At 39.5% G+C, this 20257-nt stretch overlaps 1 protein-coding gene across 1 annotated transcript in view; it reads left to right on the plus strand.

Moving 5' to 3' along the window:
- Positions 1-20257, plus strand: part of RPGRIP1 (RPGR interacting protein 1) — a 71271-nt gene that overhangs the window by 42048 nt on the left and 8966 nt on the right. Inside the window, 4 exon segments of the mRNA XM_061157731.1 lie at positions 613-794; positions 1328-1531; positions 2052-2190; positions 14233-14330. Coding sequence (XP_061013714.1) covers positions 613-794; positions 1328-1531; positions 2052-2190; positions 14233-14330 — 623 coding nt within the window.

Here is a 20257-nt window from a genome sequence, read left to right on the forward strand (position 1 = left end):
CCATGAAGTATGTGAGACCTCCCTTCTCCCAATACCATGAGTGCTTAAAAAGCATAAGAAAAGAAGCTGACTCTTCTGCTCACAACTCATCCTTTGCCAAAGAGAGGCAATGTGAGCCATCTGTTAAATTAATCAGTGTTACAAAGCAGAAGTCTGACATTCAGAAAAAAACCATTTTGCTTAAGTCTTCTTGGTTTTTGTTATTTCAGAAATAGGGGCCACGGGTGTAGATAATGGTTTTCTTAGTATGCCTAAGGTGTAGAAACTGTTTGGTAATAGTAGAATGTGCTCTTGTTTACTGATTGGGTGACTGACGACAAGCAAGCTATATCTCTCCATACATCTTTGACTATCCCTTCCTGAACCTGGAGGTACCAATCTTCCCCAATAAATATTTTGAGTAGCAGAAGTAAATATTCTGAGTGATTATGGATATTCACTGATATTTTATCACTTGCTTCTGAGTGTATTGTCATCATGGTTATTTGATTGATGTTAATTACAAACAAAATGTGAAATTTAAACTGGGAAAGTCATAGGTAAGGTTATGATAAATGCTCATGTGCCTACTTTCATGTGATCAGATTTTATTAATGTCTGTGTGTCTCTCAGGTAATTTTAACCTCACTAACCCTGTGGGGGAACCCAATGGATCTGTTCAGGTGCAACTGGATTGGGGGTCTTGCTACATACCCCCGGAGAGCTTCCCAAAGCCAGAAGCTCAGAGTGAGGAGAACACCAGGGATGCTTTAGAGACGTCAATAGAAGAGGAAGAGGCTTCCTTTCCTCCCCAGGTAGCAGATCTCCCCCCAATCCAGTGGGTACAATTTGATTTGAGGAAGACAGTATTAAAACGGGTAAAAGAAATTCCTTCTGTGAATGCCATGCGTGTGTGCAAAGTCACTTCAGTTGTATCTGACTCTGCAACCCTTGGACTGTAGCCCTCCAGGCTCCTCTGACCATGGGATTCTCCAGGCAAGCATACTGAAGTGGGTTGCTGTGCCCTCCTCCAGGGGATCTTACTGACCCAGGGATTGAACTGGTGGTTCTTATGGCTCCTGCATTGGCAGGCAGGTTCTTTACCACTAGCACCACCTGAGAAGCCCTTAAATGTCATGTTCTGCAGATTTAATCTGCAGCATTCATAATGCCATAAGGCTATGGATGGAACAAAATCCTGGGTTCTATTGTAGGGAGGGAAGAGATGGCATATCTCCGCTCCATGGCAAGAGATAAATAAAGTCTAATACTGGCTCACAAATCTCTTTCTTGATTATCATGGCTGTTAAACTCATCTTGTACATCTGTCTCTGATCCTTCTATTTAGGACCAGATGGTATCTATTGATAGTCCCACTGAAGCTGGCCAATATGAAACTAAAAGAAAACCTCCTCAGGTGGGAGAAAGGAAGGAAAGGGAACACCAGGTCGCAGGCTACTCAAGAAGAAAACATGGCAGAAAAACAGGCATCCAAGGAAAAAACAGAATGGAGTATCTTAGTCATAACCTCTTAAATGGAAATACACTACAGGTAAGGCCTTAGAAACCCCGAAGATCGAAAGTATGGGTCGTAGTGTCCCCAAGTATATTATTCTCAGAGGTAGAAGCAGAAGCAGGCACACAAGATAAGTGATAATCACGGCTTTTTGTGGTGAGCATGTATTTCCACAAACATAAGTAGTTTAATAAACCTCTGGAGTGTTCAGTTCTTTTCAGTGTAATTTAATTTAACAGATTATACACTCTGTAATTTATGCTTAGAGATATAATACCACAGTCCTAACTAGGTCACTTCAACTGTAACCAAAATAAATTAAAAAACAACTATTTATTAAACACCTATGTGTTTGATTCTACCTCTTCTTCATAGGAAACTGAATTAAAGTTACTATGTGGCCTGAAATATATATACACGTACATATATGAGGTTCTAAATATATATTATATGATTATATACACTTATTTATATTGTATTATAATTATGCAATATTAAACATTAGATTATTATAATTATACAGTATACTTATTTACAACTATAATTGTATCTGAAGCAGGTGAAGTACGTTGAATGGAAATTCTCAGGGCTTAAGATGTCCACAGATCATGTTTTAAAAAATCAGCAAAAGGAAGAGGAAATGACATCATCCTATTCAGCACAGATACTAAAGGAAACCCCACATCCTGTGAATGGTATTGTCTTTTTAAAATATGATTTTCCTTTGTACTCTATGGATTATTTTATAAAGCTGGTTATTTACTTTCTTCTTTCATCTTCATTGCTAAACTTTTCATGATCAATTGTTTTGGAGACCCTAGGCTCAGTTTTATGTTACAAGTGTGCTGGTTAGGCCAACCAAGCTGTCACTCTCAAAGAAAGTAGCTGTCTATGTGTTTAAAGCTAGCTAGCCAGTTTAACTGGCTTCCCAGGTGGCTCAGTGACAAAGAATCCACCTGCCAAGTAGGAGACGCGGGTACACTCCCTGGAGAAGGAAATGGTAACCTGCTCCAGTTTGCTTGCCTGGGAAATCCCATGGACTACAGTCCATGGGGTCACAAAAGAGTTGGACATAACTTAGAGACTAAACAACAACAGCAAGCCAGTTTAGCTAACTAGCAAGTATAAAACGTTAACTCACTCGAGTTTTGTAAATTATGGTTACAAAGAAATAGGAGAAGGGTGATCGGTTCATTTGTGATTTAAATCCAAATTTCTTTTAAAATAAAGCAAGGCTTTTAGGTTACACAGAAAAGAAGGTTATGATTTCAGGTTATAATTATGCAAACTAGGTAATTCAGACCAACTTTCCCATTGATGACACCTGAAAAGTCAAAGTTAATATATTTTTTTGGACTTCCCTGTTGGCCCAGTGATTAGGAATCTGCCTGCCAGTGCAAGGGACATGGGTTCAGTCCCTGTTTCAGGAAGATTCCACATGCTATGGGGCAACTAAGCCCATGTAGCACAACTGCTGAAGCCCAAGTACCCTCGAGCCCTTGCTCTGCAACAAGACAAGCCACCGCACTGAGAAGCCCATGCTCTCACATCTAGAGAATAGCCCCCACTCACCACAGCTAGAGAAAGCCCACATGCAGCAACGAAGATCCAGCAATCACCAAAAATAATAAATATAAATAAATTTTTTAAAAACATGAAAAGTTGAAGTTAATATATTTTTTAAAAAATTCAATGTTTCTTAAAAGCATTAAAGGGCCAATAGTTAGGGAAGAAGGAAACACTTAGCCTTGATCAGGGAGATGATTGTAGCTCAGAGAGGTGAACTGGAATTCATACTCCAGCCCTGAGACATTGCTGGTCTGGAGGAAGCAGTGGAGAGACGGAACTGTGCTTTTGGTGGACTTCTGGGGTGGAGAAACAGGATATAGTCTGAATCTCGTTTCTGTCCAGCATAGGCAAGTGTCTCCTCAGAGCAGAATTCCCCACTCTGGTCTTGCACCCTGAGGGCAGCACTTTCTGAGTCTTTTATCTTCTGAGAGGCAGGACTGTGCTTTGGGTACTTTTAGGCTAGAGAGGCAAGAGCTGACCTGAAGGCCACCAAACACTGGAGTTATCAGGCACAACCTGCATAACAACTGTGCTTACTGCCTTCATGAAGATGAATGCTGAACTTTAAAATTTTAGTAAGGAACTAGGACTGTGAAAATTGATATTTTAAACTTTAACAGTTTTAAAATAATTTCAAACTAATATAAGAGCTCCATGAATAAGACAAAAAAGTTCACATAAATCCCCTTGTGCAAATTCACCAACTTTTAACCCTTCATCACATTTTGCTTTATCAATTTTTTCTTGGAGCAGTTTGAATAATTTGCAAACATCATGTCCCTTTACTGCTATATATTTCAGCAGGATATTATATAACCACAGTACAATGATCAAGTTTACAAGCTTGACATGGGTGCGTTATTACCCAATATCCAGTCCATTTGTCAGTTGTCTCAATAATACTCATTATAGCAGGCTGCCCTCCACTGCCCCCCTTTAATCTGGGATCTTACATTGCATTCAGTGATGTCTCCTTAGTCTCCCTTAAACTGAAACAACCTCTTTCCTTTGTCTTTCATGATACTGACATTTTTTAAGCGTATAGGTGAGCTGTTCTGTGGAGTATGCCTTAATTTGGATTTGTCTGAAGTTCCTTTATTAGATTCAGGTTATGAATTTTTTTTACAGGAATACCACAGAAGTGATATTCTGTCCTTTTCCCTGCATCACGTTAGAAGGTCCGTGATGTCAGTTTGTGCCATTATTGGTGATGTTAACTTTGATCACTTGGCTAAGAAAGCATTTTGCCACAAGTTTTCATCATAAAGTTATCATTTCCTCCTTGGTAGTTACTAAGTAATCCATGAGAAGGTATTTTGAGTCCATATAAATATTCATCAGATTTCACCTAATAATTTTGGCATTCATTTTTGTGGATTTTTTTGCCTGAATCAAATTACAAGATGTTTGCAAAATATATTACAAATTTGAAAATGAATCAATAGGAATGATAGAACTGCTAAATACAGAAATTTATGAGGAAAAGAGATGGGTTGAAAGCAGATTAGACAGAACTAAAATGAGAATTGAAAATAAATAAATAAATAAAATGAGAATTGGTGAAAATATCCAGAATAAAACGAGAGATGACAAGATGGAAAATACTACAGAGGAGAAGAGAGAGAAAATGAGATCTAAGCTGTACTTGGGTCTTCCCCGGGGACTCAGTGGTAAAGAAGTTACCTACAAAGAAGGAGACTTGGATTAAATCCCTGGGTGGGGAAGATCCCCTGGAGGAGGGCACGGCAACCCACTCCAGTATTCTCGCCTGGCAAATCCCTGAAAGAAGAGCCTGGCAGGCTACAATCCAAAGAGACAGACATGACTGAAATGACTGAGCATGCACGCATGCAAGCTGTACTTAAATGGAAAAGAGAAAGAAGGGGGAACAAAGGCAATAAAGTGGTGATGACTTGGAGTTTTCCAGAATTCATAAAAGGTATATTCAATGAAATGAAACTCAAGCAGGATAAGTAAAAATCAAAATCTAGACAGAGTAAGATTGTGGAAAATAAAATCAAAGAGAAAATACCAAAAGTATCCATTTAAAAGAAAAACAGTCATGGGTGCACTGTTAGTAAGAAGGACAATGACATCAAGAACGACAACCATAGTCCCGCTTCTTATATTTCTCATAATATTTGCCTTTATATTTAGGTGTTCCTATTTGTATTTAGGTGCATAAAGTGAAAGGAAAGTGAGGTCTCTCAGTTGTGTCCAACTCTTTGCGACTCCATGGACTGTAGTCTACCAGGCTCCTCTGTCCATGGGATTTTCCAGGCAAGAGTACTGAAGTGGGTTGCCATTTCCTTCTCCAGGGGATCTTCCCGACCCAGGGATTGAACCCGGGTCTACCGCATTGCAGGCAGACACTTTACCACATCACTAGAATTGTTATATCTTCTTGGATTGATCACTTAATCATTATGTAGTTAATCCTTGTCTCTTGTAACAGTCCTTATTTTAAAATTTATTTTGTCTGATGTGAGTATTGCTACTCCAGCTTTCTTTTCTTTGTTTATTTTACTATTTATTTATTTGGCTGCAGTGGATCTCAGTTGTAGCATGCAGGATCTTTAGTTGCAGCATGTGAACTCTTAGTTTCAACATGTAGGATTTAGGTCCCTGACTAGATGGAAGTCAGGCCTCTGCATTGGGAGCACAGAGTCTTAACCACTGGACCACCAGGGAAGTCCCAACTCCAGCTTTCATTTGATTTCCATTTCCATGAAATACCTTTTTCCATTCTGATGGAAAGACATTGGAATGAAAAGACATTCCATTCCAATCTGTATGTGTGTCTCTAGATCTGAAGTGGGTCTCTTGTAGGCAGCATATATATGGGTCTTATTTTTGTATACATTCAGTCTTTTGGTTGGAGCCTTTAATCTATTTACTTTTTAAGTAATTGATTTGTAGTTATTGCTATTTTGTTCATTATTTGGGGGTTGTTTTATAGCCTTTTTTTTCTTTTTTTTGTTCTCTTCTTCTGTGATTGAATTAATATATTTAGTGTTATGTTTGGATTTCTTTTTCTTTCTTGTGCTTCTATCTATTATAGATTTTTGATTTGTGGTTACAATGAGGTTTTTGTATAGCAATATGTTTGTGTGTGTGTTATTGTTTTAAGTTGCTCATCTCTTAATTTCACATGTATTTGTTCTCCTCTTACAATTACTGTTTTAGATACCACATTTTACATCAAATTGTTTTATATATCCCTTAACTGCTTCATTGTTCAGTTGCTAAGTTGTGTCTGACAGCCCCATGGACTGCAGCACACGAGGCTTCTCTGTCCTTCACTATCTCCTGGAGTTTGCTCAAACTCATGTCCATTGAGTTGGTGATGCCATTCAACCATCTCATCCTTGTTCACCCTCTTATCCTTCTGCCCTCAATCTTTCCCAGCATCGGGGTCTTTTCCAACGAATCTTGATTTCCTTTAGGTTTGGCTCATTTGATCTCCTTGCTGGGGCTCTGAGTCGTCTTCTCCAGCACCAGAGTTAGAAAGTACCAATTTTTCGGTGCTCAGCCTTCTTTATGGCCCAACTCTCACATCCATACATGACTACTGGGAAAATCATAGCTTTGATTAGACAGACCTTTGTTGGCAAAGTGATGTCTCTGCTTTTTAATATGCTGTCTAGGTTTGTCATAGGTTTTCTTCCAAGGAGCAAGTGTCTTTTAATTTCATGGCTGCAGTCACCATCTGCAATGATTTTGGAGGCCAAGAAAATAAAATCTGCCATTGTTTCTATTGCCATCTATTTGCCATGAAGTGATAGTGCCAGATGTCATGATCTTCATTTTTTGAATGTTGAGTTTTAAACCAGCTTTTTCGCTCTCCTCTTTTACTTTCATCAGGAGAGTCTTTAGTTCCTCTTCACTTTCTGCCATTAGGGTGGTGTCATCTGTATATCTGAGGTTGTTGATATTTCTTGTGGCAATTTTAATTCCAGCTTGTGATTCACCCAGCCTGGCATTGTGCATTATGTACTCTGAATATAAGTTAAATAAGCAGGGTGGCAATATCAGTCTTGACGTATTCCTTTCCCAATTGTGGGTATATATGATTTTACTACTTCTGTCTTTTAACCTTCCTACAAGTTTTGTGTATGGATGATTTCCTGACTTTACTGTGTATGTTTTCCTTTACTGATGGATAATTTTCATGTTTCTAGTTGTGGTCTTTTCTTTTTCACTTAAATTTCTTTAATCTTTCTTGTAAAGCTGGTTTGGTGGCACTGAACTCTTTTAGCTTTTGCTTATCTATGAAGCTTTTGATCTTTCCGTCAAATCTGAGTGAGAGCCTTGCTGGATAAAACATTCTTGGTTATATGTTTTTCTCGTTTGTCACTTTAAATATATCATGTCACTCTCTTCTGGCCTGCAGAGTTTCTGTTGAAAAGTCAGCTGATGGCCTTATGGAACTTCCTTGGTATGTTATTTGTTGCTTTTCCCTTGCTGTTTTTATATTCTCTCTTTATCTTAAAAATTTTCTCATTTTAATTACTCTCTATCTTGGTGTGTTTCTCTTTGGGTTCATCCTATGTAGAACTCTCTATGTTTCCTGATGTTGGGTGCCTATTTGCTTTCCCAAGCTAGGGAAATTTTCAGCTATTGTTATTTCAGGAATGTTCTCTGCCCCTTTGTCAGGCTCTTCTTCTGAAAGTGAAAGTGAAAGTCCCTAACCCTATACAGTCCATGGAATTCTCCAGGCCAGAATACTGAAGTGGGTAGCCTTTCCCTTCTCCAGGGCATCTTCCCAGCCCAGGGATTGAATTGCGGTTGCCCACTCTTCTTCTGGGACTCCTATAAGGCAAATATTAGTGTGCTTGGCGTTGTCCCAGAGGTCTCTATAAATGTCCTATTTCTTTTCAATGTTTTTTCTTGTTTCTGTTCAGTATTGGTGATTTCCACTACTGTAGCTCACTGATCCATTCCTAGATATCATTTAGTCTACTGTTTATCCTTCTAGTATATTTTTCATTTCAGTCATTGTAGTCTTCATCTCTGAGGGCTGGTTCTTTAGATAAATTCTCAGTCTACATTCATCCTTCTCCCAAGTTCTTTGATCATCTTTACAAGCACTACCTAGAACTTCTTTTCATGTAGATTGCTGCTGTCCACTTCACTAACTACATCTTCTGGTTTTATCTTGTTCCTGTGTCTGAAACATGTTCCACTGTTGCCTCATTTTGCCCATGTTGCTCTCTCTTGTAGGTTGGCTATTCCCTATTTCCCGACCTTGGAGAAATGGCCTTTTGCAGTAGACATTGTATGCATCCCAGCAGCACACTCCCCTCTTGTCACTCAAGTTACATGCTCTAGGGGTTCCCCCTATGAGGGCTGCATGAGTCCTTCTGTTGTGGTGGGCTGACCATGTGGGCAGTCTGGTGAGCTTGTTTGGCTCCTGGTCCACCTGCTTGCCCAGCCCTGAGTTTTGTGGAGGCTACTGGCACCAGTTGGCAAGACCGAGTCCCAGGGCGGCTGATTGTGGAACCCAGAGGTCTTCAGGGGTACTGCTGGGCATAATCAGGATCCATAAGACTCCAGGGCTATAGCTTACTCACTGGTGGGTGAAGTCAGGCTCTGGGGTTAGTGCCGGCCTATGGGCAGGCAGAGCCAGGTCCTGGAGTCTTGTTGCAGGGCTTGGGTGTCCCAGAGCTGGTGTTACATCACTGGTGGAGTGGGCCAGTTTCTGACACAGTTGTGTGTGGGGTCCTGGGTGTCCCAAAGCTCGTGTTGACCTGCTAGTGGGCATGGCCGGGGCCCAGTCAATCCTAGGTCTGGGTTGGGCCTACTGGGTGACTCTGGTTTGCTTGTGTGTGATGTCTGCCCCCTGGTGGGTAAGGCTGGTCCAGAGGCTAGAGCAGGCTCTCGGGAGGGGTGGGCCATGTCCAGAGTTGACTGTGGGCTCATGGAGTCTTGAGTCAGCCTGTCTGCTAATGGGTGGGGCTGTCTCCCCACCCAATTAGTTGCTTGGCCTGAGGCATCCTAGCACTGGCACCTATAGGCCACTGGGCCAGCGTAGGGCTGGGTCCTGAGGCTACTAAGTAGAGGAAGGATTCCACAGTAGTGCTTGCCGCTAGCAGCAGTGTCTAGGTGGTAGAAGGAGCTGCCCAAAATGGCTGCTGTTGATGTCCATGTCCCCAAGGTGAGCTGCATTTGCCTACTGTCTCTCTAGGAGATTCTTCAAGATCAGCAGGTAGGATTCCTGTCAAGCTCCTCTCAGTTTATTGCTTCCTCCATGAATCTTCCAGCATATGAGATTTTGTGTGCACCTTTAAAATGAAGTCTCTATTTCCCAGCCCCCTGGGATTCCTGAAAGCAAACTTGTCTGGCCTTCAAAGTCAGCTGCTCTGGGGGTGCATCTTTCCAGTGCAGGTCCCCCAGGCTGAGGAACCAATGTGTGGCTCAGATCTCCGTCTCCTCTGGGAGAACCTCTGCAGCTGTAATTATTCCCTAGTTTGGAGGTCACCCACCAGAGGGTATGGGACTTGACTGTATCACAAGTCCACCCCCTACCCATCTTGTTGTGGTTCCTTCTTTTTAGCTTTAATTGAAATTTCTTTCTAGAAGGTTCTGGTTTTTTCCCTGCTAGTTGTTCTGCCAAAAGTTGTGATTTTGGTGTGTTTGTGAGAGGAGAGGAGCTCAGGGTCTTTCTGTTTTACCATCTTGGCTGAAGATTCACACAGAAACTTGAGTACAGTAATTCCTATGTAATTCAGCCCCAGATTCAAATGTTTTAGGCTTGATTTTTATTAGAGAAGCTTTGAGAAACGATTGCAAACATCCCTGGTTATATTGCAGCACTGTAGCCCCAGGATCTAGGGTTTACGCTGGGGGTAACTCGAGCCCTCATACACAGAAGGCTCATGCTGTCATCCGTGAGGACTTTCTCACCAAGAGCAATGTGTCGGCCTCTGACTGAGGATCAAAGCAGAAGGGAGATCCTTGCAATAGGTTTTTTCAAGGTAACAATTTTCCAATGTCAGCCTCTGGAGGAAGCACTTTAGGTGTCTCAAAGTTACATACAGCAACTTGACACTTTCACCCAGAAGCTCATTTTCTGTGAGGTTCAGGAATGCCAATGAGTGCTTGGTTTCAAGGGGAGGAGGAAAGATGAACTCATTGATGAATGTTGACAGAACAAGATACCAGCATGAGACAGTACAGATTGCATTTTGGGTGTCTCAAGGCCTCATACAATGGGGAAAGCACATCATTTTGGTCATTTCCTTTGAAGGCAAGATGTGTTGCCTTCTTTTGCATTGCCACTTATAGCCACCAAAAGTGAGGCAGAAGTTTCAATAGGCATCAGCTGAGGAAATAACTTTGAGAATCACTTTCTGCACATGACTGGTAAAAGAGCCTAATTTCTCATAAAGAATCCTCACCAATGAAGTACTAAGAAATCTCTGATGTCCAGAAATACTAGATTCTTGTTTGAGCCAAATATGGAACAAAGATCCATCCAGACAGGAAGCAATTATTGATCATTCTTGGACTCTCAATATCTGGTTTTGACACATTTTCATTCTCCAGAAATATTCCCTTTTGTAACTGTAGCAAACCTTTCTGAAAGCTTTGACAGTGCTTGAGGCAGAACAATTTAAGTTCATGATATCTTTTTTATTTTTCACATATTGGGACATCTCCTTATCATAGACCATCGCATGCTTCACAGGCTGCTCTTCCTGAGATTTGTAAAGATGGTGCAAAACCAGCTTTGTGTCCGTCATTGAGGAAGAGGCTTTACTCTTTTCAGACTATGCTTTGATTTCAGTAAGTCCCATTTGACCTCCAAGTGACACTTGGCAGTCAAAAATTGTCTCTGGCCTCCTGGCTCTCTTTTCTTTAGAGAGACTGAATAGGTATGCTGCTTGGGTCAGTCGGGAGTTCTTTAGTCTTTTTTTCCTCAAAAAATAGCTTCTGCACATCCTCAGTGTCCTTCCTGAGTCTACCCCTGTCTTCCTCCTCCTCACTCTCCAAAATGTTGGATACAGTGACAGGAAACTGCCAGCTACTGAGGTGGATGAAGAAGTAGCAGCCCTCACAGTCTGTGCCCCTCTGCAGGGTATCCCCATCCAGGAAAGGACAAAGATCAGACTCTTTTGACCAAAACCTCCTGAGGGCTTCTCCTTCAAACATAGATGTCTGCATCCACATGACCTCAGCACTAGGAGAAACAGAGCCTTCATTAGAGTGTGGAGGTGTTGCCAGGCACCTGCATGAACTGGTTGCAAAGGAAACTCAAGAACAGCAATGTGGTAGTTTGGCAAGCCAGGGCTGGGTCTTTTCTCTTCCTCGTCTCAGTTTCAGACAAGTGCAGACAATCCATCACTCCTGTTTAACATTGTAGTGGAGGTTTTAATTATTGCAATAAGAAAAAAATTATTGCAATAAGTCAAGAAGAAGAGAAGTCGTACAGATGGGAAAGGAAGAAGTAGTGTTACCTTTCTTTGCAATCAACATGATCCTCTATTTAGAAAATCATAAGAAACCAATAAAAATTTTTAAACAACTGAAACTAAGAGCACGTGAACAAGGTTGCAGTATATAAATCAATATTTCAAAATTAATTGTATTTCCATATTTTATAAATGAACAATCTTAAGTGAAGAAAACAGTTACATTCACACTATCATCTAAACTTTAAAGAGGTTTAGGAATAAGTTTAATGAAAGAAAAGTAAGTCCTATATACTGAAATCTACAAAAGTTTTTAAGAGAAGTTAAGGAAGATTCAAATAAATGAGGAAATGTACCATGTTTATGGATTGGACCATGCAAAATTATAAAAATGATGCAGTTCTACCCAAATTTTATATAGAAAAGCAAAGGATCTACCCAAAACAATTTAGTAAAAGAAAAAAATTGAAATTTTTGTACTATTTGATTTCAAAGCTTACTATGAAGCTGCAGCAATTCAGACAGTGTTACACTGTCAGTGTTAGCACAAAGATAAATTTATATATCAGTGGAACAGAATTGCTAATCCAGAAATAGATCCTTACATTTATTGTCAATTGATTTTCCACAAAGGTTTCAAAGTCATTCAGTAGGAAAGTCTAATCTTTCCAATAAATGGCTCTGGGACAATCTTATCCACATATAGAAAAAAAGAGAGAACTTAGACAACACACCGTAAAACTTCTGTGCTTAGTCGCTCAGTCGTGTCCAACTCTGTGACCCCATGGACTGCAGCCCGCCAGGCTCCTCTGTCCATGGGGATTCTCCAGGCGAGAATACTGGAGTGGGTTGCCATGCCCTTCTCCAGGGGATCTTCCCAACCCAGGGATCAAACCCAGGTTTCCCACACTGCAGATCACAGGCAAAACATTCTCTGACCTGACTGGACCATTGGTCCAATTTTATTGGTTTCTTATGATTTTCTAAATAGAGGATCCTGTTGATTGCAAATAAAGGTAACACTACTTCTTCCTTTTCCATCTGTACAACTTTTCTTCTTCTTGACTTATTGCAATAATTTTTTTCTTATTGCAGTAATTAAAACCTCCTCTACAATGCTGGTCAGAAAACTGACCATTGTTTTCTTAGGTCAGTCTCCCAAAGCAATAGAATCAAAAACAAAAATAAACAAATGGGACCTAATCAAACTTTACAAGTTTGTGCAGAGCAAAGGAAACCATAAACAAAATGAAAAGAAAACTAGAGAATGGAAGAAAATATTTGCAAGCAATGTGACTGACAAAGGCTTAATTTCCAAAGATACAAACACCTCCCACAACTCAACAATAAGAAAAAAAAAACACCCAATCAGAAAATGGGCAGAAGACATAAATAGACATTGCCCCAAAGAAGACATACAGATGGCCAATAGGCACATGGAAAGATGCTCAACATCACTAATTATCAGAGAAATGCAAATCAAAACTACAATGAGGTACCACTTCACACAGATCAGAATGACCATCATTAAAAAGTCTACAAATAATAAATGCTAGAGGGTGTGTGGAAATACTCTTACAGTATTGATGGGAATGTAAATTGATATAGCCATTATGGAAAACAGTATGGAGGTTCCTCAAAAAACTAAAATAGAGCTACCATTTGATCCTGCAATCCCACGCCTAGGCACATATCTGGAAAAATCATACTTGGAAAAGAAATGTGCACCCCAATATTCATTGAAGCACTATTTACAGTAGCCAAGACATGGAAGCAATCTAAATATCCAATGATAGATACATAAAAGATGAGGTAATTACTCAGCCATAAAAAGAATGAAATAATGGCATTAGCAACAACATGGATAGACTTAGAGATTATCCTACTAAGTGAAGTAATTCAAACAGAGAAAGACATAGACTATGATATCACTTATATGTGGAATCTAAAAAATTATACAAATGAAGTTATTTAAGTTATTATTTACGAAACAGAAACAGACTCACAGACCTAGAAAACAGATCTATGGTTACCAAAGGGGAAAGGTGGAGGGGAGGGATAAATTAGAAGTTTGGGATTAACATGTATACACTACTGTATATAAAATAGATAATCAACAAGGACCTATTGTATAGCACAGGGAACTCTACTCAATACATACATAATGTAATATGGGAATATTACTCTGTAATAACCTATATGGGAAAAGAATCTGAAAAAGAATAAATACATGTATATGTACAACTAAATCATTTTGCTGTATACCTACAACTAACACAGCATTGTAAGTCAACTATAATCTAATATAAAATGAAAATTAAAAATAAGTAGATAAAAATACCTACCTTAAAAAAAGTTTTAGGAGTATCAAGATCACATTGTAAGAAAGAGCATGTGGGATGAGAGATACTGTTTGATGCCAGTCTTTGTAAAATACAATCTGCTGCATCTTGATTATACTGTTTTTCCTTGCGTAGTAATTTTCTCCAGTCCCTGAAAGGACAGATTTTCTCTCTACCTACTATCTACCTTCCTTCCTTTTCTGTTTTTCAGAAGTGCACCTTGTGTGTTTGGTAATTTTCTGAAGAAGTGAAACTTTAAAAAAATGGGTTTGATTCTTGGTAACTACAGCCAAAATCTAGGTACTCAGAATTAGTACCTAGACTGTAAATTGAAGATGTAGGTACTAAGTCTTTTCTGGGCTAGACAGCATGCTCCAAAACAGCTCTGTAACTCTAGTCTCTTCTCTGACAGATAAAGAATTCTGTGAACAAGCTTCTGAAGTCAGTGAAGCACAAACTACAGACAGCGATGAGATAGTAACACCTGTATCTCAGAAATGTCCTAAGGCGGTAAGTACACTGGGGTAACCATTGTGCATGAGCCAAGTTTGTAAGTAATGACAGTGTGCTTAATGGCCATGTGTGCGAAGTTCAAATCCCGCTGTAATGAACCAGATGGGAAATTCAAGTTATTTAGTTAAATTTACACTGTGATTGAATGGAAGTCTGTTGATACAGGTAGATGAAAGGATCTTTTTCTTGATTTGGCACTAATATAAATGAGGACTGACTTCAACACTTGTCTCTCTTCTTTGGATCCCTTACCTACTTCATTCATTGTCAATTGTGATTTACCCAGCCTGTGACACCCCTTTCTTTAAATCTAATTTAAGAGAGCAGGTTTACTTTGGGAGGTAGAGGCTGGAAGAAAGGAAAGGATTCTTTCTGGGAGGGTTCAGAGAGATCATTCAGTTTTTGAAGGTTTTTATTCAACCTTTAAAACCTGTAATTACAATTATATTTTAAGCATTTTGGCCTCAAATGTCTTTTGTAACTAATTGAGGCTGCACACACACACACACACACATGAATAAATATTCACACGTATATTCACAGTCATTTTATTGGAATATTGTGAAGTTATAGATGAGATAGAAGACAGTCACTCTAGCTGCTAGAATGCTCCCTTGTACATTTGTAGGCAGTCAATAAGTATTTGTTGAATGAGTGACTGAATGAAAGATTAAAATCTAGTTGAGAATTATGAACCTTATTAGAAACAATAAAGGAAAGCATAGGGCTATCTAGAATCAAGTGGATAGATTATGTGATATAACTCTAAGGTTTGTGAGAATTCCAAAGAGGAAAATTACTGTTGCTTATGTAGAGATCAGAAAACTCTTCCTTGAAAGTCAGAAATTGTACTGAGGTTTTATAGAAAAATGAAGGATACTGGAGTGGGGAGAAACAATTCAAGTGCAGTAGACTCAGGCCGTTAATATGGCAAATAGTTAAGTTTATTTTCTGAACTTTTATCTGTCATATCTTTTTTAGACACTATGTAACTAATATCTTGAGAAATGTTTGTAAGACAGATCAGAGCCACAGAATTAGAACTAGACCATAACACCTTAGCCATCATAAGGTGAAGAAGACCAGGTGATGTGTCCAGGATTATAATGGTAGTTAATGAAAGAGGTGGAACTTGAGTCAAGTTTTCTAAACTGTGTACCTCTCAGATCAACCCAAAAAGCAGTCAGCTGATCAGCAAATTTGGAACCACAAGTCAGACAGATGACATTAAAAATATTACCCTAGGACTTCCCTGGTGGTCCTGTGGTTAGGAACCCACCTGCCAGGGCAGGGGAGACGGGTTCGATCCCTGGTCTGGGAAGATTCCACATGCTGCAGAGCAACTAAGCCCGTGTACCACAACTACTGAAGTCCATGTATCTACAGCCTGTGCTCCTCAACAAGAGAAACCACTGCAATGAGAAGCTGCACACCGCAATGAAGAGTAGCCCACGCTCTCCACAACTAGAGAAAACCCACACCTAGCAATGAAGACCCAGCGCAGAAATAATTAAAATAAAAATTACACTAAATTAAATACTCTTAAATGAGGTCTGTTAGAAAACCTTTATGTATGCAAAAATGTTACTTGATAAACTAAACATGAAATCTGATCATATTTAGTAAAAATTAGTGTTGTAATCAAGTTAAACTTAAAACACAGACACCTGTATACTTGATACCAGAAAAGCTTTATCCAAAGTCCAGGTTTGGGAGTTCCCTGGTGGCCTCATGGTTAGGATTCCATGCTTTTACTGCAATGGCTTGGGTCCAATCCCTGGTGGGGAAACTGAGATCCCACAAGCTACATGGTGCAGCCAAAAGAAAAAAAAGTCCAGGCTCTTGTTCAACTCATCCATAAGAATTTGGATGGGTAACACAAACCACAAAGGGGAAAAAAAAAAAAAAAAAACCACACCAAGGGTGAGGATTAAAGAGAACAAAGGAGCAGGGGAAAATTTCTTAGTGGTCCAGTGGTTAGGATTGCATTTTCACTGCTGTGGCCCAGATTCAGTCTCTGGGCAGGGAACTAAGACCTCACAAGCTGTGCAGCATAGCATGAATAAATAAAATTTGTTTTAAATAAAAAAGAAGCCGTTTATTGAGGCAGAAGCAAAAGTTACATACTCAGAGTGCAGGCCTCATCACAAGTGAGGGGCATGCCACAAGATTTTTTGATCCCCCTCTTATCCTGTTTTTAGCCCTTTGAATGGATGGGAGTGTTTTTGATTAGGGGTGGAATATTCCTTGAGGGGAGGGTTGAAGTATGGCCCGGACTGCCCCAGGTTGCATCAGCTCTGGGTCTCACGCATGTATTTCCTGGGGACATTGTACAAGTGCTCTAAGAACTGTAACTGTTCTCCCTTACTGGTCAGGCCCCGCAGGGGAAGGTCAAACAGGGTTATCAGCAGACTGTACATTTTTACTGTGCATGTGCCATGGTTTTCGTGGTCACAGTTTCTTGTTCAGATGCTAAAAGTTTCTGTTGTAGATGCCATTTCTCCATGTTCATCGACTCATTAAGTGCAAAATAAGGAGGTATATAGGCTGTCTTTGGGCCCAGCCTTGTCTTTCCTGCTTCGTACCCAATCCTATTTGTATTTCAAAATAGCTGGGCATGAAAGATGAAAGAGGTTGAAGGTCCAGCGACAGTCCCTTTTCTGCCTGGAGTCAGCCACAGCAGTGGAGGAGGCAAGAGAATGTAATGTTTAGGAACATGGAAATGTGGTTCAGACAAACGTAGTTTAGATCCAGGCTCTGCTATTAATATCTATACCACTTGGGGGGAGTTATTTAACCTCTGTTAGGATCTATTTCCTCATCTGTAAAGTGGTAATATTTTTTAAATGGAATTATAGTTTATTTACAATGCTTTAGGTGTATAGCAGTGTATAGCAGTTATATATATTCTTTAGGTGTATAGCAGTGTATAGCAGTTATATATATTCTTTTTCAGATTCTTTTCCATTATAGGTTATTACAAGATATTGAATATAGTTCCCTGTCCCACACAGTAGGTCCTTGTTCTTTATTTTATATATAGTAGTTTATATCTGCTCACCACGTACTCCTAATTTATCCCTCCCTCCTTTCCCCTTTGGTAACCCTAGATTTGTTTTCTATGTCCAAGTCTATTTCTGTTTTGTAAATAAATTCATTTGTATCATATTTGAGATTCCACATATAAGTCATATCATATGACATTTGTCTGTTTCACTTAGTATGATAATCTCTAGGTCCACCCACGTTGTTGCAAATGACATTATTTCCCCTTTTTATGGCTGAGTGATATTCCATAGTGCATATATTCATGTGCTGTGCTCTGCTAAGTCGTTCAGTCATGCCCAGCCCTTGGCGACCCCATGGACTGTAGCCTGCCAGGCTCCTCTATCCATGGGGTTCTCCAGGCAAGAATGCTGGAGCGGGTTGCCATGCCCTCCTTCAGGAGATCTTCCCTACCCAGGGATTGAACCTGCGTCTCTTGCATCTCCTGCATTGGCAAGTGGGTTCTTTACCACTAGCTCCACCTGGGAAGCCCAGAGTGTGTATACACACACATACCCACACACGACATCTTTATTTGTCTGTTGATGGACATTTAGATTGCTTCCATGTGTCTTGGCTATTGTAAATAGAGCTGCTATGCATATTGAGGTTGTAAAATGATGATATATATGCCCACTTTATAGCAATGTGGAAAGATTTAAATAAGGTAATATGTGATAAGGGTTTAATATAGTGCTTGGGACAAATTAAATGATAGTGATGATGATGTTGATGGTGGCAGCAGTCTATCTCCTCTCTGAAATACGTTAGTTTCCCAATGCAAGCTTCTATGGTGTGGTAATGGCCCCTACAAGGAAGGACAAAGCCCTAAGGGGAGGAGATCCAGACAGAGGGGTGTCATTTCCCTTCTAACTGCCATGTCAGTTGTATAGGTTACAACTTTAAGAACTTTCGCAAATGTCTTTCCCTTGTACTGATAGGAAAAAAAAAAGCAAAGCAGTCATAGTACATTTGGGTCTTTAACTCCCTCTCTTAAAGCCCAGAATTAGAAGAGTTCCTTTTTCATGGGATGTGAGTAGGACTGTTCCAGAGGAGGCTCTATTAATCAGCACAAGGTTCCTAAAGGCCTTCTGTACTTCAAGAATCCCCAGGAAGGGATCTCAATCCAAACCTCATGGTTTCCTCCATATGAAGTTCTGTTCCTCATCTCAGGAGTCAGTCTCCTACTGAGCGGACCATACAGCTAACCCCCCGCCACATCCTCTTATTAACATCTCCTAATGAGAAAGGAGCAATTATTTCCATTTGCTCTATGGCCTCAGATTACTGTCTCTTAGCCATAGTGTATATAGTATATATCAAGAACCAATAAAATAGAGGCCTATTCTATTTTCTTATACTCTTAAGTTCAGGAATTGAAGATTTCTTGACCCGTTATGTATATTAATTAGTTTTAAGAACTCTGCCCTTCTCTTCCCTCAAAATTAGCTAGCACACTTGAATAAGCCAAAGGGAGCTATCTGTCTGTCACTAATGCTGAATAACTGCTCTTAGGGGTTCTGCTAGCAAGTTCAAATGAGTTAATATATATTTTAGTTGTTAATATGGTTAATACTACTAATTACATTTATAATATTACTAATTATATAAATGACATCAAACTATAGATCAACTGTACATATTATTCTTTTACAATGCTTTTTATTTTGAAATTATTATAGCTTTGTAAACAGTTACAAAAAAAATGTATGGAGAGGTACCATGTACTCTTCATCCAGTTTCTCTCATTTTTCAAAACAGTTTTGGTCTATATTATTCTGAAACATGCATTTTTCTTTTTTGAAAAAGTTTTTCTTTTTTAAAAGATAGCTCAGTTGGTAAAAAAAAATCTGCCTGCAATGCAGGAGACCCGGGTTCAGTTACTGGGTCAGGAAGATCCCCTGCAGGAGGGCATGGCAACCCACTCCAGTATTCTTGCCTGGAGAATCCCATGGACAGAGAAGCCTAGAAGGCTACAGTGGGGTCGCAAGAGTCGGATATGGCTTAGTGACTAAATCACATCACCACAAGGTATAGCTGTATAATAGTTTATAAGTTTCAGGTGTATAACAGTGATTCACAATTTTTAAAGGTTATTATCCATTCATAGTTATTATAAAATATTGGCTATATTCCTTGGCTTGTACAATATATCCTTGCAGCTCATTTATTTTATACATAGTAGTTTTATGGCTTAATCCCTACTCCTATCATGCCCCTCCCGGCCTTCCCCTCCCCACTGGTAACCACTAGTTTGTTCTCTGTATCTGTGTGTCTCTTTCTGTTTCATATATTCACTAGTTTGTTTTAACTTTTATTTTATTTATTTTTTAATTGAAGTATAGTTGATTTACAATGTTGTGTTATTTTCTGTATAGCAAAGTTACTCAGTTATACATATATTCAGTTCCGTTCAGTTCAGTCCCTTAGTCATATCTGACTCTTTGCGACCCCACGGACTGCAGCACGCCAGGCCTCCCTGTCCATCACCAAGTCCCAGAGCCTACTCAAGCTCATGTTGAGTCCGTGATGCCATCCAACCATCTCATCCTCTGTTGTCCCCTTCTCCTCCCAACTTCAATCATTCTCAGCATCAGGGTCTTTTCAAATGAATCAGTTCTTCACATTAGATGGCCAAATATAAAAAAGAAAGTATATATACACATTCTTATATATGTGTATATATACATTATTTTTTATATTCCTTTCCTTTTATATTCCTTTATATTCCTTTCCATTATGGTTTATCATAGGATAAATATAGTAAATATAGTTCTCTATGCTATAGCTTAGGACCTTTCTGTTTATCCTTTCTGTATGTAATAGCTTACATCTGCCAACCCCAATCTCTTACTCCATGGCTCCCCCAACCCTCTCCC

The sequence above is a fragment of the Dama dama genome, chromosome 12, assembly GCF_033118175.1.
Source record: "Dama dama isolate Ldn47 chromosome 12, ASM3311817v1, whole genome shotgun sequence".
Lineage (NCBI taxonomy): Eukaryota > Metazoa > Chordata > Mammalia > Artiodactyla > Cervidae > Dama > Dama dama.